At 41.7% G+C, this 25,115-nt stretch overlaps 1 protein-coding gene across 7 annotated transcripts in view; it reads right to left on the bottom strand.

Moving 5' to 3' along the window:
- CRB1 (crumbs cell polarity complex component 1) overlaps positions 1 to 25,115 on the bottom strand; it is a 134,685-nt gene that overhangs the window by 10,903 nt on the left and 98,667 nt on the right. For 2 of the 7 annotated variants that reach the window (XM_080406469.1, XM_080406470.1), the window contains one exon: positions 6 to 4,461. The exons of 2 other annotated variants lie outside the window; for them this stretch is intronic. In XM_080406469.1, coding sequence (XP_080262595.1) covers positions 4,246 to 4,461 — 216 coding nt within the window. In that variant the 3' untranslated portion in view covers positions 6 to 4,245. Of the gene's footprint in view, positions 1 to 5; positions 4,462 to 21,796; positions 23,830 to 25,115 lie in introns of those variants that run through there. 3 more of the 7 variants (XR_013931072.1, XM_080406472.1, XM_080406473.1) reach the window with 3 other exon arrangements.

Below are 25,115 nucleotides of genomic sequence, written 5' to 3'. Positions count from 1 at the left end.
GTTAGACATGGAGAGAAAGTTTAAATGTTTAAGGTTTGGAAGTACATTGTGCGTTTCTTTCTTCAATGGGCAGGTTGCAAGTGATCATGAATAAATTATTTTACTTCCAGCTTTTGAGGCAAATAACGAGATAGATACAACAAACGTAATTTTGAAATAGGGTAAGTCTTCTGCGTGGAGACACCTCCATATTAACAGAGGTTATGAGTACTTTTTGGGAAACACGAAGCTAATCTCGATTATTTTTTTCCTTATAGCAGCACAAATGGTCTCCACAACTCTTAGATGTTATTGCTCCTCCCTGAATGTCTGTGCTTCTATATGCATTTTATTATACCCCTGGGCTGAGAAGCAGTAAATAGCTTGAAATCTGCTATATCGGTCTTAATCTGTGGTTTAAATTTCAGCAAAGATGGTATTAGACACTGTTTGTAATGTATTCTCCTTTGTTTTAGCTGTTGTCCCTGGTTGAGATATGCCCCAGAAGGGTCAGCCTTCCTAAGCATGCATTCCACCATCCCTATAGCTTGGTGATATAGTGGCGGCTTTGGGACTTTTTGTGCTTCTGCAGGCTGCTGTTGAGCTTTTCCAGCTGCAGCATCTGCCTCCCTGCTTCTTTGGATATTGATTTGTTAATTCAGCTTTTCGGAAAGTGTATTTAGAACAGACATTTTTGCCTTTTGGGCTTTTCCTTATTTGCTTCTTATAGGATTGTAAATAGAGTTTTGAATAGTCCACATTTTCTCCCTACTTGCAACAAAACGTGCTCCCTCTAACTCGTCTTACACAGATCTGCTTTGGTAGGTAATTCTCACTCCTGACTCACCATCCTCCTCCCTCCTTTTCCTATGGCCTCGCTGCTCTGAAAGCCCAACTTCCCCTTGCTGCAGTCCAGCTTTTGCCTCCACCTTCCTTCCACTTTCATTTCCTTTTCTTCTCTCACTTCTGCATGAATTTCTGCCATTTCACATTTCTCTTATTTTTATCCTTTCCTCTCCACTGAGACTGACAGCAATCACAGTTTAATCCTAGTTTAAAGGTTTTTCCCCTGCCTTCTGTCTCCTTGACTTACCTTCCACAAGCCACACTCATACCCCACTGTGAGATTTTCCCTTTGTTGTGCTTTTATGGGTGTCTTTTTAATTCTTTAGGTGCATATTCTTCCAGAGCTGTCTTTGGTCTGCATGAAAATTTACAGGCTTTCATCTGCTCTGCCTCTCCTTCCCCTGCACACGGTCCTGGGTATCTTGCTCAGCCCTATAGATTCTCTATGTGGCAACACTTTCTCGGATATTTTATTACCTCTGTAAAGACTGGTCTTCTACTGCCCCCCCAGTTTCATCCAGGTCAAACCACTGAGAGCAGAATTCTTTTCCAGGCACTGGCTTGCTCTGTCTCTCACCATTAAAAATAATGCTTTCCTTCTAGTTCTGCACGCAAACTGCCTCTATCTTCAGCTGCTTGCTTTCTTTTGTCCTTGTTCTTTGAATCATGTAATAATTCAGACTGGAAGGGACCTGCTGATGTCATCTAGTCCAACCTGCTGCTTAAAGAAGGGCAAACATCAAAGCTGGATCCTTATTATAGCCATTCTACTGCTATTTCTGCTATGAACTAATTTCTGGTTTTCTTTCTCCATCTCTGCTATTCATTGCGATCTCCGTCAATTTTATTGCTCCTTTTAGCTCATTGACCAGAAATCCAAGAACACAAAGCAGGTGTGGAAGCATCTTCTTTGCATCTGCTTTACTAGTTCAATGCTGCTGCTCCTGCTTGTGCCCAGTTTGTGCTTCTAGATTCACCCTGGTTTTCAAGAGTTCTCTGTCCTCAAACCCTCCCCAGCCTGCAGCCTGACAGCTCTTCTTCTCCATTGATTTATTGCCCACCCTCTTGTTATCACAGATTCCTGTGTCCTTGCCTGCTTTGCCACTTTCTAGGCAGCGATGGCCTTGCTTTTGGGGGTCTCACAGCTTTTTTGGGCGAGGTTAAAGCACTGCGGGCGAGAACCTGCACAAATCACTCCTGCTTCACTTGTGGTCTCTCGTCCTCATGTGCTGTTCTTTGCTGTCTCATTTGTTAAACATTTGCTGCCTCAAACTGTGCACTCTTTGAGCCAATTTCTTCTTTTTTCCAATATTTATGTAACTTTCTAGAAACGATCACACCTAACAAACTTTATGGTATTTTTTATTATGCCTTAGCAGTGTCTCACAGGGCAAATACTGGGCTAAACCAAGAGTTTCAATTAAAACCTATTACATCTGTATTACATAATGACATGATTTGAAAATATCTACCCTGAATCTCTGCTATGTCTTATCTCCCATCATATTCGTGGTAACTTATTTTTCCATTATTTCCTTAGTTGCCGTTTGAATTCTCTGGATTTACACTGCAGCTGTACGACAGCGATTGCTTTCACAATAATAAGCGTCAGTACCGAAGCTGTAAATTGGGCTGGAATAAAATCTGTTGTGCATTTTCGCTGTGACTACATTCTGCTCTTTTAACTCAGCTTGAATCCTGCCATCCACTTACATTTTCTGTAGTGCCTTGTTTTGAAAGATATTGGTGAGGACTGCAAAAAATCCAAAATGTGCTTCCTATCATAGTTACTGCTAATCATCTAATACAAAAATAAATGAGTGACACTGATCTTCAGTAATCCCTTAAGGGGTTCATTCAAAATGAATTATGAATTGATCATTAATTAAAAAGATGAGTTAAGCTCTTGGATACTGCGTGTGCGTGCTCTATTATGCAACTCCTGGAAGAACCATCTGGGGTTTGATGCATCTATCTGGAGTGTCTCACAACTGTGGGAACATGTAAGTGGAACTGCAGGAAGAAAAATGCCATCCTGGACTTTCTAGTCGGTTGCCTCTTTATTGTGCATTCGGTTTGTGCGGGAGCAATGTTTCTGCTTTAATTTCTTGACTACATGTGAAAATTAACTGGATGAGTTACTGCTAAAATTTGCCTCTACATTTCAAGAAACCCCTTTGACCTGGGTGTATTTTTGGCACATCCTTTACTACTATAAGAATGATCATTAAATCTCTTGAAGATTTTCAAATGTCTGTTTCATTACAGGATTTCTTCCAAACTTCTCCTGTTATTCCATTACATTTTATGTGTTTGTTTCTTTTTCAACAGTTGTGATCCTTTTTCTGCTGAGGTTTATGAGGTAGTTAAATGGGATTATCCCTGTTTTAAGAGAGGAAAACTGAGGCATAAAAATTTATTTGCCCATGATTATATGAGAAGTCTGAGCTCCAGGAGAAGCACAAAGTCTGTTGTAATTATTTCCAAGCCAGTGCTTTACCTGTAGGCCACTTCTGCCTCTTTCTTGGTATTTTCCATGAGCTTTAGGAAACTTTTTTGAATGTGCTTTTTGGCAGCTGATAAATGTTTGCAATGTGAGAAGCAATGGTTTTCAAAAATGGACCATCAGGTAATATTGTAATAAGAAAACAGCAGTAGTGTGGATGCACAGAATTTGTTTAGGATGTTTAGATTCCCTGTATCCTAAAAGGTCAGATTGTGCCCACTGGATATCTTAGGCAATATATATATATATTCTTTCGTACTCAGATAAATACGTGCTTTTGTGGAAACTGAAATTCTTTTCAGTGGAAGGTGGAGGGGCAGCAGGTAAAATGCGAGAACTGGAGGAAAGAAAACCAGTTGAATATGAAGAATTTATTTTGGAGCGTTTTTGCACAGCTTGCTTTTAATCCCTGATTAACAGATGAAAGTAGATATGCTGAGACACAGCTCTAGTACTAAACCCTTTGATAACAGAATTACAATGTCTTTATTGTACAGGCTTATTTGATTTGCCTGCATCATCTTCTGCAGCAGTGGTTGCTAGACAGTCAAAAGAAAGCCCAAATGAGAAGCTGTTATTCATGTTGCATCTGAGACAGGCACTTACATATATCCCAGGAGTCACTACTCTCTGTGATGCCTACTGCTGGTTATCAAGGCTGGAGTTTGCCGTGCACATAAAGTTGTCCTTGGACAGGTTGGCCCAAAGCGATGATGAATGGCATTTGTTCACTTAAATGCTAAGAGAATTTTAGTGTTGCTGAATTTAAAAGAAAAACAGTGAAAATATTGAAAGCCCAAAGTCATTGTAATCTTTCTAACAAGTATTCCTGGTATCAGAACAGAAATTAATATATCTAACATATGTACACTGTCTCCTTTCAGCCATCTTCCAGGATGGAGGAGTGCTTTCTTCTAAATCAGTCTTTCCATCGGCGGTGGCTGCACCATGCTCCACATCTCCACCCGGGATCCCTCCTTCTCCTGCCGGCTGGGGCTGTAGGTCCCTTGAGTCGCCCATTTATTGGCAGTGATGACTGAAACCACAACTGCCAAGAAGAGGATCAATAACAAGGCCAGCATTACTGAGCCAATGGAGGTGAATATGTTCGAGATCAAGTCAGTTGTCAACTGGAAGGATTGAAATAATCGCAATATAATTTATGGTGAAAGAATACTGAGACACACTTGAGCTACCATGGAAGGAAAACACAAACCATTCTATGGACAGGGTTTTGCATAGATGAGCTACTGCCGAGGGACCGTTCACTGGTAGGGAAGTACATCAGCCCTTCCAGATTCTGGTCTTTGGAACCTTCAGAAAATTGTGCACGTGGTGCCGGATATTTAATCCACAAGGCTGAGCTGGATGAATTTCGCATAATGACCCATTTCATTTGACAGTTTCCTTTCTGTTTGAAAATAGCCTGTGAGTTAATATGTCTGCAGACTGTAGTGGCAATTCTGCAATTATTTGTTTAATCTCTTTAATAATAATTCATTATCCCTAGTTTGGCTGTGAGCATGCTATTGCTAGTCTTTGCTACTGCAAGTTAAACACGAGCTGTTTCGACTGGGTATGTATTCAGTCACATTTCTGTTTCTCTTGCAGGAGGAGTCAAGTTTATGTGAATAGTTGTACTTATATATAGAAAATGTGCTTACTGTAAATGTTTTTGTAAAATGTACCATTTCTACAGGCATTCCTGCCAGTAAATTTTCCTATCAGCATGTTTGCGTGAAATAAGTGTACAGAGGCTGCACAAAAGTGCAACAGAAATCTATTCAGGGAAAACTTAATCAGTATATTTTCACAAATATATTTTAAAATATTCATCCATTTAAAATTCATCCAGCTCTTCTTCTACATACAGGCTTTGTAGCTTCATCTACAGAAACACAAGCGTTACAGTACAGGATGAACGTAAGGATACTCTGATTTTTATTTTTTTTTCCTGTTTTCATGTGGCAGTGGGAAACATAATGTCAGAAGACACAGTGTGCATAAACAAATCTGCCAGCTGAAAAACTTTAGACCAGAGAAATTTTAAAGTTGGTAGATGAACATTTTATACACATCTACCTATGTGTTTTTATGTGTAAAAAATGCTTATGGTGAGGTAAGCCAATGAAACGATGTGGTTAGTGTGGAAAAAGTGGCCAGTACGGACAGGATGACCCTAGCAGGGATTGAACTTCTGGGCAGGTTCTGCCATCCATCATCTTTTGATTTGTATTATGAGTGACAGCTGAACTGCCACAGATGAATGTGTGCTTGAGGCTGAACTTTCAAATCCCCAAATATTAAGAAACAGAAAACAGCAGGTCAAAGCCCATTTCCCGGTTAGGCACTGCATGATACAGGATATTTTAGTGACCTGCTTACTTGGCATTTCTAAGGAAGTGCAATTACAGTCCCGAGAACGATGACGACTCTGCATTCAGTGATGGGTGTAGTGTAAGTGGATGCTGTTGCTGTGTGTACGTTGCTTGGACTCATGCCTTTGAACAGCAACGCCAGAGGGGAAATGTTAAATCAACCCTCCTTCTCTCCTCTCTCCACCTCCACACTGATATAAAAGGTCCTACTATAATAATAAAAGCAAGGTTGGCTCAGGGATTCTCTCTAGGGGATGCATTGCCTGGCTAGGATATTTTCCTCTGTTCTTGATGGTTAAATATATGGTTCCTATGATTTTAAAAAACATTTTTTTCCAATTGAAATAGACTTGTGCAGGTGACAGGCCAAATGATTCCATCCCTAAAACAAGGTGGCATGAAACATGTCCGTCTATTAAATTCTGTTGGTGTGGGATGGTCATTGAATCTTTAGATGGTGTTACAGTTATATTTGAGATCTTAGTTTTTCTCTGTACTGTGTTAGACTATATGAATTTTGTTCTTCTTGTCTCAGAGAGGCTGCAAATTTTTAATGGAATTTTTATTCTCAGAAGCTGTCTTTTATTTTCATTATCTGCTCTGTTTATATCTCATAATCTGTTTCATTATCAGGGAAACTGAGGACCAAGATAGTCTAACTTTGATCCTAGGGTTGAACAGGACATATGTGAAAGACATTCACTGCCATAGGAAATGGTGGTGTTGCCTGGTCCCTGGTATGTGAAATTTCTAACATACTCTCCTATTTTCCAGTCCATGCTCCTTCCATTCGTGTTGTAAGTATGTCTGTATCTATGGAGACATTTTCATTTATGATATCCTTCAAATTCATTTTATTTCTTAAAGAAGTTTTATGCAAAGGAACTGGGGAGAAAAAACTCCTGTAAGTTGTTAAGATGCAGTCACATATCTAAACACATATCATTCTCAAGTGGAAGTCATCATAAAAAGGGCATTTTTTTCTTCTGCAATAGTTACTTGGCAGAAACCTTACCCACAGCACACCATAGCAGTCCACTACCCATTTTGTTCCAATTCTTGTTTCTGTTCCATAACTTTTGTTCATTCATTGGATTTTGCTTGGTCAACCAGTGACTTGAACTTGAAAAAACTACTTAAAATTCCCCTTATTACCTGTATCTATGCTGGACAAAAGACTTCCTCTTGAGCCAGTATGTAAAAAAAGTTACCCCACTGACTAAAACCTAAAGAGTTGGGGGTTTTACCATGATCAGATACATAAGCTAACTTTATTTCTGTGTTTATGTTGTTTCTGATGTCTAAATACGAAAAGAAATGGCCTTTATATCATCTTTTTCGGGTGGATTCTATTGCTAAAAAAAAAAATTAAAAAAATCTACCATTCAAGTGCTGTCCCCTGGTTGATCAGCCCACAGATCACTGCTCAAGCTTACAATATAGGTAACCCCCTTAGCAGTAGCACTGAACTGATAACAAGAGTTGCCAGAAGGCTCTGCAGTCTGGTCCCATCAAAATCAACTCCTTCTTTAGTAATTAATGGCTGAACTGTTAAATTAATTTGGAAAATCAACCGGCTGATCTGATTAAAAAAAAAAAAAAAATCTGAAAAGTTCTGTCCCCCATCATCTCAGTCTGTTCATTGCACTATTCGATGGTGATGATGGATGGTGATCCTGAAAAGCAAGAGGACTGAGCAGCATTTTTAGAAACAGTGCTGCTGAGACAGTGGGGAAAAGAGGTTTTCTGCTACTGACCCTCCTGTGCATCTTGTGGAACGGTAGGGAGTAGGCTTACACATGGCAGTTTGAATGTAAAAGCCCCACGTCACTGCTTCAGGCTCTTCTGGTAAGTCCTTGCCTGTTTCTTCCACCATAGCTGGATCTAGGCTGTGGACCTCGATGATGTTTTGAAGCTCAGAGCCGCCCTGACTGCCGCGGGACTGCCCATGCGTGTAGCTGCTCATCCCAACGTTGGCAGCCTGGTGGGCCACCCGTGGCTGTGTCCGTGGGCTGGACGGTGGGCAATGCCCGGCTGGTGTCGCGATGGACCGCTGCTCTGCGGCATCGCTTTACTGTTCACACCACGCAAGCTGCTGCGCCCTTCCCCTGCTGGCTTGTTAAGACCTGGTTATGAGCTGGCTGCTGGGGAGGTGGCCGCTTGTGGCGAGTGTGCAGTTTTTTGGTGTATTTGTCACAAAGCCGTGGCAGAGCTCCACGCAAGGGGTGTTCTGTGGCCTAGAGCTTCAAAAGCAGAATGGGAAAGCTCCAGAAAGCAAAGGATAAAGCGAGACAAACCTTTGCCTCAGGGCAAACCAAAAAAGCCAAAGGACAGCTGGAAATCTATGAAGAAAAAACAAGTTCCTGGGTTTTTTTTGCTAACCTTTGTTGGTTAAGACTTTGCTAAGACCTTTGTTGCCCAGGAAGCCTGTAAGAGCCCCATACGCTGCAATAGTCCTTCAGAAATAATTCCTGCTAATAAATACCAGATGGCAATGGCAGCCACGCTTCAGCACCGCTTGTGAGTAACTAAATACATGTAGGGTAACTGAAGAAGGGTTCATATACTGACTGGTGATACCAGCAATGCCTCAGAGATTCTCATCACACTTTGAGCAGGAGGTTGGACTGGGAGACCTCCTGAGGGCTCTTCCAACCTGAATTATCTGACGAGCCTGTTTACAAGGTGGTCAGTGACAGAACAGTTGGGGATTCCCCTGCCCCTAATATACAGTAGCTGTCAGTAGAAGCTGTATCCCTAATGGTAATGGATGCTGATGGCAAGATGATGTCATGTGTCATGGTAATACCGACAAAATGAAGTTTGCTAATGTTAGAAGGCCAATTTGCTTCTCCCCAAGATACTTTACGTAGCATGTTTTGTTTATATGTCTTTGGATGTCAGCTAGAGCAAGACAAAGTTGTTTTGGCAAAATTAAAAAAAAGGGGAAGAAAAAGAAAATATTCTTGTATTTAATTTTCATGTAGTGAATAGCTTCATCTGCAAAGACAGGAGGAAATGCAGAAAATCTTTTTTTGTCTTCTTTTTTAAACAAAGTCTTTGGCTTTTTGCGGGTGGGTCCATTTCAAAGTAGATTAATTTTTTAGGTTTTTTTTAATCTTATTAACTAAATATGATTTTAAATGTTTAGATTAGATAGAGTGATACTGCATAGTAAAGCTGGGTTTTGCTTTTCATTTGGTTATTGAAATAGATTGATTGTTGTGCCTTGGCTCCTTGGCTGGCTCTGTAGGTGAGCAGCCTGGATGAGGAGGGCCCTCTTCACGAGTCAAAGCTCGGCAGCATTTATCAATCTAGTATAGGTATGCTTACCTTTAAACAAGCTGTCTTTCAAACAGTTATTTTATTGAGAGGGGAACACTAGAGATTTACTGTAGATGAACGTTTCCATGTGTGCCAAATGTGAAAGGCAAGTGGCACAGCACAAGGGAGCCAGCAAAAAGCACAGGACCTCTTCCTCCTGTGTGTTTTACATCAGCATGGCTTCTCTGATCTAGTGCTGCCTGATATTGACGCAGGGGATGAGAATTATGGTCACAGGCACCAAAGGCTGAGCCAGATCGGGGAGAGCGAAGAGTGAGCTGCAGTGCAGGCGGAGAAGTCACTGAAGGTGCGGGAGAAGTAGCGTGAGATTCCTTGGGACGCTGCCACCCAGGCACAAGCTTTGATGTGAAAGTGTGGCGTGGATCAGGGGGTGCCTTCGGGCGGTGAAAGGCACAGCGCGCCCCGAAAGGAGAAGCCTGCCTCCGCTGCTGGGGATTAGGAGCTAATCAGCCTTCATGTCGGCACTCGCATAGAATCGTGCCTGGTTCTAGATGCTTCGCAAGACAGAGACATCAGCACAAGCTTTAGAACACGGGGATTGCCAAACCCCGGAGAATTCCCTTCTCTGCCACATGCTGGGCTGTCTAGGAATGCTGCAGCTGCTTGTGTGCACTAGGGCTTTTGGCGGCAAAGTCCCCAGGTCCCGAGTCCTGACACCACTCACAAGGGTATCACTTCATTCATGGTAAGAACATCTGATCCACACCATCCAGATTTACTGCCTCAAAATCAAAACCATTTGCTATAGTAATGAGGGACAATTGGCTTGTGTGGTCCTAATCCATGTCAGAATTACTTTGAAAGATTTGGGGGCATATAGGAATAACACTGAGCAGCCGAAGAAAAGCCATCAACTTGATTAAAAAGCCCATAGATACGCTGAGTTTATTTCATTGAGGATTTACAACCATCTTGTGGGACTTTTTTTCTGTTACAGGCTGAATTCAAATAAGAATCCCAGTAGTTCAAGAAGAAATCCGGTCAGTCGTGCACAAATCTGTTATAATGAGATGCATTGATAACCCCAGCTTGTGGGACTAGAGTTTATTTTCAACAGCAGTAAAGTGGCCATAAATCTATAGATTGACTTTGTTCCAATAAAAGTACCTTGACTGAGCAGCACATGAAGCCCCTTTTTCCATGATTTTTTTTTTTTTTTTACTTTCACATGCAAATACCTATGGCTCTCCCTCGCATCATCTGTAAAAAGTAGCTACTCTGCTTGTGCCAAATGCCAGCCGTCGGGTCCTGAGAGCCATACTGACCTCGGTGTTGGGCTGCCGAGTTGAACACCTAATCGTTTTAGGCTCATTTAAAGAGAACAGATTCATCTCCCACTGAGCCAAACACTGCACAGGCCACTGGAAATGCGAACTACTTTCCAGATTCCATGCATATCACCTATTTCCTTGAATTGCTTTATCCTGGTTTCCTGCTCTGTGCTGTTGTACATGTGGGCACTCACCTTTTGCAGAATAATTTATTCCTTCCTACTTTGGTGCCTGTGGCAGCAGAGGAGGCTGTGCTGCACCTGAGCTGTTTTTCCACCTTTTCTTGCCAGTCAGGCCACCAGCTCCTTTTTCCCCTGCACACCTTACAGCTCCAGTTTGTGCTGCGGGCTTCAGAAGTGTGTTTTCTGTGGCAGTCACTTTGCCCAGCCATTTGTTGTCCCTCTCTGTGAAGGATGTTGTTCCTGAGGGGCGTGATGCTTGCTGTACTTCAGACCTTGTGCCTAACAAGCCTCACAATTATCTGGTAAGAAAAGCGTTTGAATTCTCTGAAACGGAGAAGCAGAAAGCAAAAGGAAAAACCCCAGACCTAGAAAGACTGGTGGAGCGTTTCCCTCTAGTTTTCCTTCCTTAGTGAATAAGAACAAGACTGGCTTGTAGGAGGACCAGATTCAGACACGGAGCCTTGAACACCTGATGAAGATCTCTGGGGCCTGGAGATGTGGCTGCTTCTCCCTGAGACCAGCCAGCCCGTGGCTGCACTTCAGGCTGGGTTTGTCACGTTTGGGTCTGGTGCTGACGCAGGCAGCGCTGCTCGCTGTGTGCCAGGTGCCACCCCAGGGTGAGCGTGGTTGCTGCTCTCCCCACATCTTGGGGACTTCTCCCTCTGACACCGTGTCTGCTGGGAGAAGGCAGGTCCCTTGCCTATGTCTGCAGTTCTCTGAAAATCTGTCTATACTACATATAGAGTTGTAGATAATGAATTTTCATCATTGCCGTTGCCATTTCTGCCATCAGCCTTTGAGTCGTTTTCCCGATATCTGCAGGTCCCACCGCTGGAGGCCTGAATGAGACCCTGGGGGCTGTACATGCTCTGTGGGCATCGCTCAACACAAAATGAGGTGTCTGCTTCCAACCTGTGCAGAAGATCCACAGTATAATATATATATATTTACATAGGCAGCTCACCTTGAGGAATAAGGATTGTAAGTAATCTTTTTTTTATTTCTCTATTTTTTGGTGGATACTACTATCTGAATATTTTTTTCTATGCCTCCAAAGAAATTACATTTGCTACCACTTCTATCTATTATATGTTTTTTATAAAATGTGGTTTGGATAATTTGTCTTAGCTGAAATGTGACAGTTTGAATGAATTCCTGCCTGGAAAATGTCAACTTTTAGTTGTCTGACAGTTCTTCTTTAAATCAAAGCACCAATGTAGAAGGAATTAGTCTTAGCAGCTATAATGATAACTGGCTTGACCAGTTATGGATCAGAAAAATGCAGACTTTGCTATCAAGGAAGAATTAAGTCTCTGGTGTCTTGTGAGAAAATGAAGACGACAGAGATGATTGAAGTCTAGGATTTAGCTGGGCTTGCAAGGAAAGTGCCTCATTAAGAAATTCTGACAGCTTCCCTCCTGGCACGTGAAGTTGCACTGATATGACACTACAGAAGTTAACGAGGAAGTTTGTTCTTATTATAGTGAAGCAAGAAACTGGAGATTGGAGATGGAGCTTTCTAAAGTGTTTCAACTAAATTGTAAAGTAGGTTTCCAGTTAAACAAAGGTGTTATTCACATTATTCTTGATCTTCCAGTCAGATTGGCATACGCAGACCTCCTCCTCCCCACATTCAGCTGCAGGACCATTCCTGGATTACCTGGAAACAGTGCTGCCTTTAAATCGGAGCAGTTTGCCCCCTCCTCACTGCTAGTGCCTGCAGGAATGCCCGGCGCAGATGGCCTTCCATCGGCAGCATTAGCCCTTGGGCTGAGCAGCTTTCTAAACTCACAGACTCGCTTTTAGGAATTAATCTTTAAAGAACAGACTACTTTCAGTAACTGTATTTTCTTTAACTGTTTGTCGTATTGATATCTAACTTATGTCAACAGTTGAATGGAAGTGGTCCAGCCATGAAAACAGGTGGTAGGTCTGGGATGCTCTGCCTTAGGCAGAAGTAATATTTCTGGTTTTGGCCACTGTGCTTTACGTGAGCTGAGCCATGAACCCCAAAAAGCCAGAAGTAGCCCCTTGAAATCTCTATCAGATATTTTGCTGGATCAATATCTCACAAGACAGAGTATTAAATGCCTTTTCTCTTAGACAGCAGAATGTTGGTTGTACACAGAGGAGTGATTTGGCTGGCAGTTTGGGAGGCAAGCTCCCATCAAACTGTGGTCTTTGAGAAGACTCCTTGATGGCATTTCTGTAGCAACTGCCAGTGCTAATTTTGTAAGTGTGCTCCAGCTCTTTTTAAGATCCTCTTGGTGATGCAGCACTGATTAGATGTGCAGCTCCAATGTGTTGTTATGAGATGCCTTTTAAAATTCTATCGACAGACTCTGGTATAGGAACTTCACCATCTGCTGCAGTCTGAAAGGATAAGAGGGAAAACCTATAGCTGATGCAAATCCAGCAAACTATGCTGAGGAGGAGTGTGTCCCGTAGCTGCTAAAGCATAGACTAGACAAATGTTTTAGTAAAGGTGTCAGTCTCTGGGGTGCAACATCCCTTTCCAGTTTGGGAAATGCTTTGGGGTATCATACAGAATTATTTTCGTACATGGATAACGGCGCAGTGTATCAGGTGGTGTTTCTCTACAGGGGATAACTGCATTACAGCTTTGAGACAGCAGATTTGATATGAATAAATCTTGGTGGTGGATAAAAGCCTTATCAGGCAAACATCTTGCAGGAAGGAAAGGATGATATTTTGAATCAAAAGACTATCACTGGGAACAGTAACTTTCTGTCATTGCCCTGCATGTAGCCAGGTTGTGTTAATTGCATCCCCACAGCTGCCGTGGTAGGAATGACTCCTGAAGAGGGATTTGCAAGGACACACCATGGTGGACTTTTGAGGAAGTCCGCTCCAGTTGTCATGGGAGAGAGGATGGGAGGGGATCAGGAGGTTAAACGCAAAAGCAAGAGAAGAATAGCACGGAAGATGAGGGTGGGACAGTTCCTGAGGAAAACGGTGAAAAGACTTCCAGTAGACAGAGTGGAATAGTTAAAACGGTGAGAAGAACTAATTTCAAACCCGCTTTCTTCGTTGATTGCATAGGTGTTGAGCAGAGCAGCATGTGAAGGGTGATGCTGTAACAGTCAAGATGGGGCTGATAGTGTTTTGATAAGAGAACGGGGCAGGGAATGATATCAGGCTATCAACAGCTATGTCAAGGGTGAAGCTAAACCTTTTCTAGTGCACACTTCTCATTTTCTGAATTTTGCACATATTTTCTCTCTCATTCTCGTTCTAGATTCCATTTTTTTCTGTATCAGGGGAAAAAAAAGAGAAATTTTGCTGAGGTATTTGCAATCTGGAAGCACAAAGCCTATCTAAGTGCATACCTGTATGTATGTTGTTTGTCTTCACTAATGTTTCCACGCATGTTGTTTTCACCAGGCATGATTCGCCCATGTTTTGTATGGTCATTTTTGAATAACTTTAATAGAGTTACACACTCTGAATTGTGGGCATATAACTGGTTCATCAAAACTCTACTTTCCAGCACACAACAGTTAAGGTTAAAGATCCCTTCCTTAATTAGTGATGCTAGTGGTAGATCTTTTATTTCTGAGAACAGCACCAGTTTTTGGTCCCCATCAAAGACTAGCATCACCTCCAGATGCAGCCACCTTCTGTGGGCTCTGGTCCCTGACTGTGACAACGTGAAGCGGGGTTGTCTGTCTCCCCCAGGTCCTGGTTCTCCATACGAATTGGTGCAGCCCGTGCTGGAACTGTCAGTCTTGCCATGAGAATATGAAACAGCTCTGTCCAGTGGCGCCTAATAGAGGGGTCAGCAGTGTTCGGTATAGCAGAGCCAGGGTTCTGATTTCTGTTTTATTTTGTAATTGCCAGACACTTTCCATCCCTACTTCTCTGCTAATAAGCTAGGCCTACACTCTCAAAACTGTTCCATGAAATTCCTCTCCCTGTTTGGTGCTAAGCGCCTACAAAACAGCCATGTGTTGCTACCTAGCATTAATATTGTGCTGTCAAGTGGTGATGAAGTAAGTAGCTATTTGACTGTTTCACACTGTCAGACAACAAGTTATCAAGTCAACAGCTAGCCTTTGTTGGGTGCAGCACTTCGATTGCAGCCATCTCTTGCTTCCAACTGTAAATATTAATGGTATAAGATAGACCTTTATTGGCTACATAATACTTGCCTTAGCACGCTACATGACACTGTTGTGTTACTTAGCTAATTATATTCCTTGATAAAAATTTTGAGTATGTTTTTATCCTACTGGCTTTTTTTCTAGTAGAGAGTTGATTAGAGACAACATTATGTTTTATCTTCAGGAAAGACTTTGGAAGAGATGCATACATGAAAAAAACTAAATGGAAAAAAATATTTATAAACCTCTATGTCAATAATTATTCCTTAAAACCTTTTTTAATCTTGATCTAGACCTTTGATTTTTTGGTGAAGGTATTTTGTCTTCTGGCTTCTTTTTTAAGTGTACTTCCATCCTGTTGATAGGAACACATGAGCGTGTCTCTACCTGTGAACCTTACCTCTGTCCTCAGGGATTCCTGATCAAGGACTGCATACCTAGCGCAGTATCTACCCACTGTATTGATGTTGCTGGCATTCAACAGGTTTGCATCTGAATGTGATCTGAATGACACCAACTCTAATAATTGCTTTTTGGATATGTGCTGAAGACGCAAGTGGTTTATGAAGTCTCTTTCTATGTTATACCTAGCATAGAACATGAGGAAAAAGTCTCTAAAAATGTGTTAGAAATCTAACTTTCTACTCCATGCTTTTACCTTACTGCCACCTAAAGATAGCTAACAGAAAATACATTGTACTTCAGATTAGAGAGATTTACTCTAGGATGCTGGGAAGTAATGGCAGCCTTATCAATGTCTTTCTTTTAAGATTTTCTACATTTTCAGAAGATTTTCTTGAAGATCATACCTCTTAGAGATAGTAAAAGATCTGCTGGTTTATCTCACTGAGTTTATCCCTGGTCCTCCAAGGCCAAGGCAAGGTGCATTGGCTACATGTGAAACTCAACCCCATTTCTAGCCAGATGATTCATTTACATCTGGGGGCTCTTCAATACAGGCTGAAAGTAGCATTTTGTACAGTGCGTGGAGTTGAGTCAAAATCCACCTTTATCTGCAGGTGAAAGCTTTTTCTGCTAGAACCCCCCTGTTGATTTGGCCCCTCTCAGAGACCAGAGCTGTCCCCTCCTGAACAGGCAGCCTCAGCAGTTCTTCCCTCTCACTGCACCCTTGATGCCTCATTTCTGAAGCAGTACCTTTCAGCTTGGAGACTACCTTTAAAGCAAGCCAGTATCCTTTTGTCAGAGAGAGAAACTGAAGCACAAACTAGCAACACCATTGGCTTATGATGGTTAGGCAACCCATGGTGGAACTGGTGAGTGGATTTGATGTCCTGCCCAAATGCTGCCCGCACAATGAGCAGCCCCTAGTCGTGTCAGGGCGGTGCAGCCCTGCCTGGGCTCTGACCCCCACTGAGAACCAGAACTAGCAAGGTCGGGCTTAGGGTTTATCACCCCCCAGTCTCCGTCTTTGGCACTGTCACTGGCCTGGCGTTTGTACAGTTGCTGGCACACCAAGGCATGAAGCCCCGGGCAAGAAAACTTGAGCCCGATGGGTCTACTTTTATGGAGCTGTTGCAATTGGGCATTTTTACTGTACAAGTTTTCTTTTTTTGAAGTATGGCATTCTCTGTTGTTTAAACTGCAAGAGTATTGCATTACACTAGCAATAAATTATTCGTAGGTACCTATTACAGGTTTACATTCTGAAACCAGTCTAAATTCCCATGTCCACAATGAGTGACCCATTAGTTATTGTCTGAGCACCAGGAGAGATGCTCTTCCCCAGGCTGGCTGGCCAGTCGCTCCCCTCAGGCAAACACCCTCGAGTGCAGACCTCGCCCCGCCGTGCTGGGGCCCCAGGGCTCAGCTCCATGCCTCTGGGACCGTTACAGATTAAAAATGACTGAAGGGTCTTGCTTGGATTTTAAATACTTAGATATTGAACAGATTAACTCTATCACTGTCTTTGCCTGTAGGTGCCTCAAACCAGTGATGACCCATTTTGTCAGAGCACCTGGCTGTGGCTGTGTTGCAATATTTGGGGATAGCTCATCCTCTGCCAAAATCCCATTCTGAAGTCCCACAGATCTGATGCTTTGCTTGTTCACTGTCTTCACTTTTTATACCACAAACTATTTAATTCAACTGGTAAGTTAATCAGTGGTTTCCAAGATGCTTCTTTATGTCTCCAAGTAACTCTTTTGATTGATAACTTGCATGCTTCCTTAAATTTTTCCCAGTCTTACACTTATTTCAAGGTCAGTAAGGTAACCATGAAATCAAGCAAGTTATGTATAGTTTTGGCAGAAGTGTCACACATTAGTATTTTCTTCTGGAAGAATACTTCACTGTTTCAGTGACTGTTGCTTAGCATCAGGTTATACCAATAATGCTTTTGGTTTTTTTAAGTGTCGTGGTTAAAATATCCTGGGGTAGACTGTGGTCTCTCTCCCTCTGCTCAGTTCCTAGTAAAGGCAAGATAACAAAACTTCTGTACCTTACAGATGTGCCACAAGAATTCACTTATCATGAAATCATTCTTACCGAGCTAGGATGCAGCCCAAGTGTTCAGTATTGTCCCCGTCTCTATGATTTCCACAAATCTATTTTACTACCTGTGTAATTTAATTTCCTTCAGTATCTCTTTCTGCCTCCAGGATCTCCTCCAAAACCACCTTTTTTGGATGGCTTCCAGGGATGATAGGCAACACTGACAGCACTGAGGTTTTCTTTGGGACTCATCTCTGCTCTGGCTTCTCCAGAGAGATCCTCAGCAGCCACTGAGGTTCCCTGACAAGGGATGGAGAAAAGTTTGTATGGGAATGATAACTTCCAGATCTGTAGAAAGCAACAGAAGATACCACCTTTCGCTAGTGGGGTTAGGTCTACCACGAAGGACGTGTTACAGTGTCGTATGTATAGAAATCAAGCATTTTCTTTTGGCCTGAATGAGTTTTGAGTCTGATTAAAGGAAACAACAAAGTAAGAAAGGACCAAATGGAATTTTCCACGAGACACAGCACAGAATCTTGTGTGGCTCTCGTGTGTGATATACCGTATCAGTTCACAAAACAGCAGACTTTGGGACAACAAAAGGTAACTGTTACATCGGTATACAAACTCTGTGGAGGAGATGTATGCCTGCATTTCACTGAGGGATTTGGGCCAGCCCAGGTAAGAGGACCGAACATTACGTTTTGGTGTTTGCGAACACAAACTGAAAGTAGCCATGGAGAAGACATAATGTTGCCAGCCCCCCCACCCCACCCCCAGTGCCCACTCGCTATGTCCTCATTGATCTGAACTGTGAGCAGGTTTGGGGGCTTTTTTGTGTTTCAGGATTAGCAGCTCCCAGGTGTCAGCCAGGCTTACTGTGTTCAGCCCATGCACCCTTTTTCTAGATAACTGGCAAAAAGTCAACGGGAGAGCAAAAATCTTGTCATGAGATGATCAGGAAACAGCAGCCTCTTTGATTTCACCCCCAAATGATTACTGCCTGGGGAAGGGGAACAGAGGGGCCTGCCCCTGCAGGTAAGAAGGGTGCATGCAGCATGTGAATGTTACTGGTGCTGCACCAGACAGAAATAGAAATATTTCTATTTATTTCTGCAATGGATAAAATAGACCTGACACTATTTACGTGCCCGACAGTCTCATATATACATATATAAATACCCCAGTATTTCACAGGGTCCAACAACTACCAAAGCCGTCTGCAGTGGTGCAGAATCTGCTCACTCTAAATAATTTGCAAACATTTGTAAAGCTGCTGATTCTTCTGTCCTTTCCAATGAATTACAGCAGTATTGCATGGCTTTTGTATTTTGGTGCTCTTATTCTTCTTTAAAAGTGAATAATCTGTTCTAACAAATATTGTTTGAATACATTTAAGGACTGTTGTATTTGGTGCACAGTTAGTTTGGTAGAAAGCTCAGAGATTTGTGTAACAAGCTCTGCCTCTCATTTAAATGGCTCTCTGTATCAAAACAGATAAGTGTTCCTGATCTTTGAAAACAAAAATATTTCTCAGATCCTCAGAAACAGGAATTATTTTTATTGCTTTTACTGGAAAATATTCTATAAGCTTAGTAAATAGTGCAAATTTTTTTTTTCAGACATTATTAGGTAGAGAATTTCATAACAAGAACTGAAAAATGCTCTGCACAAGAATGTACTTTAAGAGTTCATCAAGAGACACGTGGGCAGATTAACATGCTGGCCTTGTTTTGTCTGGAGACATTGTCATGTCATAGACCTTTGATAGTAATCTTAAGCATATGCTTAGTTTCTAAGTCATTAACACTAGCCTACAAGATGTATTTATTATGAGCTAATATGTCAACACTATTAAGGAGCTACAGCGCTATCGCTGTGTATATAAAGTAGCGGTTGGAATTGAGGACCATGGTTCCCATCCAGGCCTGAATAAATATGGGTAGATTTTCTGAAGGGCTTAAACTGTAGTACCTGGTAAATCTCCATATTTACCCTTTATCTGGCATCCTTTGTGTGTGTGTATATATATATATTTATATATATATATATAAACATACCTAAGGTGTGAGTATCTTGGTATTTCTACTTGTAATGGTTGTGAACGAGCTTCATTTCAGGTCACCTTGGTCCAATTGTATTTTAAGAAGCAAATGGAAACGTGCAGTTTCCACATGAGATGACAGCAATAGTCAGAAATGGGGCCAGGCTATCTCCATGGTGCCCAGTGACAGGCAAGGGGCAACGGGCACAAACAGAGGAAGTTCCACCTGAATATGAGGAACAACTATTTCACTTTCAGGGTGTCAGAGCTGTGGGACAGGCTGCCCAGAGAGGCTGGGCAGTCTCCTTCTCTGGAGACATTAAGAACCCACCTGGACGCAACTGTGGGCAACCTGCTCCAGGTGACCCTGCTTTAGCAGGGGGGTGGACAAGAGGGTCTCCAGAGGTGCCTTCCAGCCCTGACCATTCTGCGATTCAGTGAAATACCAGAATTACCAAAATTTTTGTTTGCATTTGGATAGTTCTTAGGATGAGATCAGAGTTACACTTTTTATCTACAGGGATAACTCAAAGACAGGAGTATTTGTTCCTGCTCTTACCAAAAAAAGAAGAAATAAAAGAAAAAGAAATAAAAGTAGAGTATTATTTTTATATTTATGAGTTAATTGTTTTAAAGCAACTTTCAGAATACCTTGCCTCGGTCTTGCATTATTTGAAGATAGAAAAAATAGATTAAAAAGAACATTGAGTCTCAAGAACTGTATGAAAAAAAATGTAAAAATTAGTATCTGAACAATGCAGGCATGAAGTGCATGAATGTGTTATAAAGTGAGCAATGACTGAAGTAAATGCCCATGTGATGTGAATGTGAGCCCACAGGGAAAACATCAGAAGGTGAGAAAAGCAAAACAATGCCACTGCAACATAAAGGATGGTATACAGACAAAATGTGTTAGTCTGAATACTGAATGTGTTATGTGAATACCGTACTTGAGCTGATTCCTATACTGCAGTGTTATGCTGTCATATGTCATCTGGGCTCCCTTTTCTGCTTAAATTTGCCATACACATTAAATATTCAACTGTTTTTCACTGATGCGTGCAGTAATGCTGGCCTTGTGAGGAGCTTTCTTGTCTTTCCCAGCTAAGACACGTCAGATAACCTTATTGTCTTTACATCCTGATGTTTTTGTACCTTATGTTATGACACATATTAAATGTGTTTCTTGCAATATCCTTTTAGAAGTTTTAGTTAAATCCTGTGTTCTGAATGCAGACTAATAGAAAATAGCAAAGGATATTAAGAGGTTGTTCTGCTCTGAAAAACAGCTGTAAAAATGGCATTGTGACATTTCCAATTACTTCCAAAGCAGAGCTGCTCATTGTACAAATCTAAAGGTGTTTGTTCTTATCCCATGTTTGACCTGGCACAGAAATAAAGCTGGGCTTTCTGGCCTCTACCATCAGTGGTAACAGTTCTGCCACGGTGGGTGATCTTACAACCACGCGAATTACGTGAAAACAAATTCCATCTTTCCCCCAGCTCAGTTACACTGGCTCTGCTAGGCTAATAAAAATAGCAAAAACTTGCTTCAGTTGACGAAATAATATTATTTCAATGACCTATCATCAGACTGTATCATCGAACTAATCATCGTTACCGGTGCTGGACAGCCCTTTTCTCCACATGGTTGACATGATGAGGGTTTTCTCGAAGTAAGGTGCTACAGAGAGTAACTCAGGAGTATCAGGGAATACCCTTTATGCTCCTGGCAGCAGCCTTATGTCACGTAGGTTATACTGACCAGACGGCTTATGTCTTTCCCACGGTCTGCTCCCTGCCTAGATCTTAGGGGCATCAAGAACACTGATAGGTGAGAGCTGGCTTCTGCTCACTGACAGTTCTTCTGACCCACGGCTTGCTCCCCACTTGGGAAAGAAAGCCGGCAGGAACGTGCCATGGGCTGGCTGTGCCGACTGCGGTTGCTGGAGGCTGAGGGCATCAGTTCTGAACAGGGGTTCAGTTCCCTCCTTTGGCCTCAAGCACTGCCAGCTTCAGGATGATTTTCAAGCATGTGAGTGAGTGGTTTTACATACCTCTGATTTTATGGGGTGTGAGGTAAGGACCTCACCAGTGGAGTTAGCTATGCAGGACAGGGAATTTCAGCAAAATGATTTAATTTTGAAAATATTTTACTGTACATATTCGTCTCTTTCAACAGGCTGTGAGAACACTGGAGAAGACCAAAGTCACAGGAGGTAAAAATGTGCTCACTTACTAAGACATGTCTGATGCTCCCCAATGTCTTGGGGATGTCATCTGACTGCCTGGAGTCATGAGTTGCTCAGCCACACCACGAGGGGAACCTGGAGCTGACCCCCACGTATGGGGAGACCCTCTGTTCACGTTCTGCAGGTTATGACCACTGGTATAAGCTTTCCAGTGACACAGGGCAACCACAGCTCCTCAGCTGATGCTGTGGAGAAACAGTGAGTGGCTTGTCTGAAAATGGGGGTGGTAGCCCTTCCCAGTTTCACTTGACTTACCAAGCTCTACTTCAGCATTTTACCACACTCCTGAGGCTGGCAGCTAAATATTATTGTCTTAGTGTTGTCAACACTGAGCATTCAAGCTTAGGTTAATAATAATAATAATTATATTGCCTTAAAACAATTATATTTTAAGATAAAAATATTTTTTTAAAATAATTCGGGGGGGGGTGGGGGGTGTGCGCGCACCTTTCTGTGGCTCTTAAAGTCTCCTCCAAGCCTGGGAGGGCTAGTGACTTATCTACTTTCATGGACGCTGAAATCTGTGTGTTGGGGCATAAACACCGTCCGTCTAGAGCAGAATCATTTGTCCAGATTGAAGGTGGCAATACTGGTACCCTAGTGTCACAAGTGAACAAAGTCTGAAGTATGGAAGTGTCTTAACTATCTGCAATAGGAAAGAGCATAAGTTCAGGGCAAGAACAACTATATACTGATGACAAAGACAGCAAAGTTCTTTCAACAAATACTTTCCCTTACAAGTGTGTAAAAGTCTTTGGAACTTTTTGTTTCTATTTTTTACATTTGAAGAAGCAGAATGCTAATGCTGCACTTGCACTCCATCTCCTAATGTTTGAGACATTTTCTACTGGAAAAAGGAGGTGAAACATTGTTTTTCCCTTTTCAAATAATATCCTAAAAGTCTTCTAAATTGTTTTACAACCTCAGGGCATAAACTGATGAGAGTACTGGCTCAGAACTGGTGCAGCATGAAAACTAACCTGCATGACTGTATTTGCCATTATATTGCTCTACAGGTCTTGAAAATAAAATACTGTTTATATTTCTGTGTATAGCAGCAAGATAGAGGTATACAAGAGCAAGACAAACAGGTAAAGCCACAGTGAGATTGTGGGAAAATGGTGTCATTGTTACATTCCTGATGGCCACATCTTTCAGTCAAATGATAATTATCCATTAATACCCTCATAAGTCTGAATATGTAAATAGCTATGGAATGCATTATTCATGAATCACCAGGCATTAATTATTGTAATTAAGTATCTTTTGCTACATTCATATTACTAACCCTTGCAGTTAATGAATACATTAGTTAATCGTTGTAAAGTAATTCAATCAAAATTCTGTATGTCTGTTCTATGGAAGCCTGAGAGAGTTTTATTGAATTTAGATTCAATATTGAACGTATCTTACATGCTTATCAGTGTATTTTTAATTACATTAACTGTGAATCATAACCTCCAGTGCATGATGCTTGTCCTTGCACCCGGGAGGATGGAATGCTACTAGCTGGAAGAGGGTATGAAAGCAGCAGTGGTGCACATCAGAGCACACAGCAGGAGCTACCTTAAGCAGAACTTTAATTCTGGGGCATGAAAATCCACCGCCAATTTCGAGTTTCATGTATATTCACATGCGCAACAGGAGAGGGTGTGCTTTGGTAGGAACTGCTGTCCCACAGGTGCAGCTGGTTCAGGAAACAATTTCAAAGTACAGATGGAGCTGTTGGCCCTTCGGTGCAGGGAAGCACCTGCCTTTTGTGAACACAAGCAGAACTCAGCACTAGCAGGATGTGCTCCTGAGTCTAATGGGGCCTCAGGGCACTCTTGAAACTCAAAGTAACATGACCAACCAGTCTCTGCGCTTTATTTCTTTTTTTCTGTCTTTGGAGGTCTATTTCAGGTAATAGTAATCTAACACAGAAGACTTACTAGAGTTTTTTGTTGCCTTTTTAGTTTATAGTTCTGAGAACTATGCTTTGTGGTTCTTGAAGTAGAAATTGTGAAGATTTTTTTTTATTGCCAACAAAAGTTTCCTTATTTTTAGAGATAATTACAAACTCAAGATATTATTATGTGAATTCAGGTGCTAAAAGTTAATAGATACAAGTAAGGTGTCCCTTTGGATGAACTTTTGACTCTCAGGCCAGGAAAAATATTTGCAATGAAGGATTGAAACCTGATTTCAGCACTGCCAGTTTGAAGCAGATTTTCCTCCTGTTTTCAGTTTCACTGCATGTAGTCACATGCACTCAGTAAATCGAGCATTGGATCTAGTTTCTTAAAAATTAAAAGTTCTTGGAGTAAGAGAGTCCAAATAAACATACAACATCAAGGATATTTTCAAATTCACAAACACATGGGCTCTTTGTAGTTAGGGTTGTGATAGGAGACTGCTGGCAGAGTCCAAATTGCATAAAAGCACCTGCAGAGGAGGATCAGTCAGAGCCTCTTTTTTAAGAGTTGGAAGTAGGAACTATGGTCAATAAAGCAAATCTGTCATTCCCTGTGAATACTTCTTCAGTGAAATAACTGTCATGTATTTGCCAAACACATTAAAGATTACACTTTCATTCACCCCACAGCTCATGTAAATCCCTTTTCTCTCCCTTTCAGTACCTCTATCACTGCTGTCTTTCTCCTCTTTTCAGAAATCTTAATTCTGCCTCAAGCCCTAACACTGTTACTTCTCATTACCTGTATTTCTGAATGATAGTCACTGGCATCTGAAAAACAATTTGAATCTTAGTATCAAAATATAGAGGGATCCATTACAGATAGTATCAGTATTCAGCATCACAAGCTGTACCTCCAAAAATCACGACCTTGTTTGTTTACTTTCTTTCATTTGCATGTCTTATATACGTCCTCTAATTCTAAGCATATGGAGATCATGGTTTTCCAAGCTCTTCTTAACACCCAAAGTGGTATGATCCTTTTTTTTTATACTGTCTTTTTTTTTTTTTTTTTTTTTTTTTTTTTTCCCCAATGAATACTGAGATTTTCACAAAACCATGAAACTTGTCTGGGAGTTTGTGTTCTAAATAAAAAATCAAGTATCAAAAAAATTGCAATAAAATTGCAACACTGGAGATGTATGAAGACGTTGCTGTAATACCTTAATATTAGACATGGATAATGACTTTATTAACCCCTTGAGTTCTGAAAAATCTTAGCAATTGTATGTTTTGCAAAACAATCAGTGTGATTATTCATCCAGCTGTGTTTTTCATGTTTGCTTCTATAACTCTTTCCCTTTAAATGTCTTGCACCTGCATTTCTTTTTTAAAAAGCTATATTCAAGAAAGTTATTTTAATTAGTCTGGCATTTGTTTCTTTATTTTTTAATCTTTTAAACTAGAAATATTAAGTCTGTGTTCCACTGGATGTGCTGGAAGACCTGTGCGTGGGACAGGTCCAGCCTATGGGCTATGGTAGCTCAGTGGAAGGGATTGACCCAGCAAAATGCCATCAGAGACCTTGTCACGGCCAACGGCTGTGTAAGCACTGACAGGACGTAAGGAGGACCCAAGTAATGAGAGGCACTTTAAGCCATGTGGATAAAGCCCTCTCCTCTCTGAACTGTTGATCTGGGGGCATGTTTGTTTAGTTGTGCTCCACAAGGTACCGAGAGGTACCCAGCAGAGGTCATCACGCGTGAGCGCAGCTGAAGTGGTCTGAGCGGCTGAACCACCTCCCTGGGAAGCTGCTGCCAGGCCCTGCACTGTCAGTGCT

Source organism: Falco punctatus (genome assembly GCF_963210335.1).
Source record: "Falco punctatus genome assembly, chromosome: 11".
Lineage (NCBI taxonomy): Eukaryota > Metazoa > Chordata > Aves > Falconiformes > Falconidae > Falco > Falco punctatus.
This window is presented reverse-complemented; position numbering and strand designations above follow the sequence as displayed.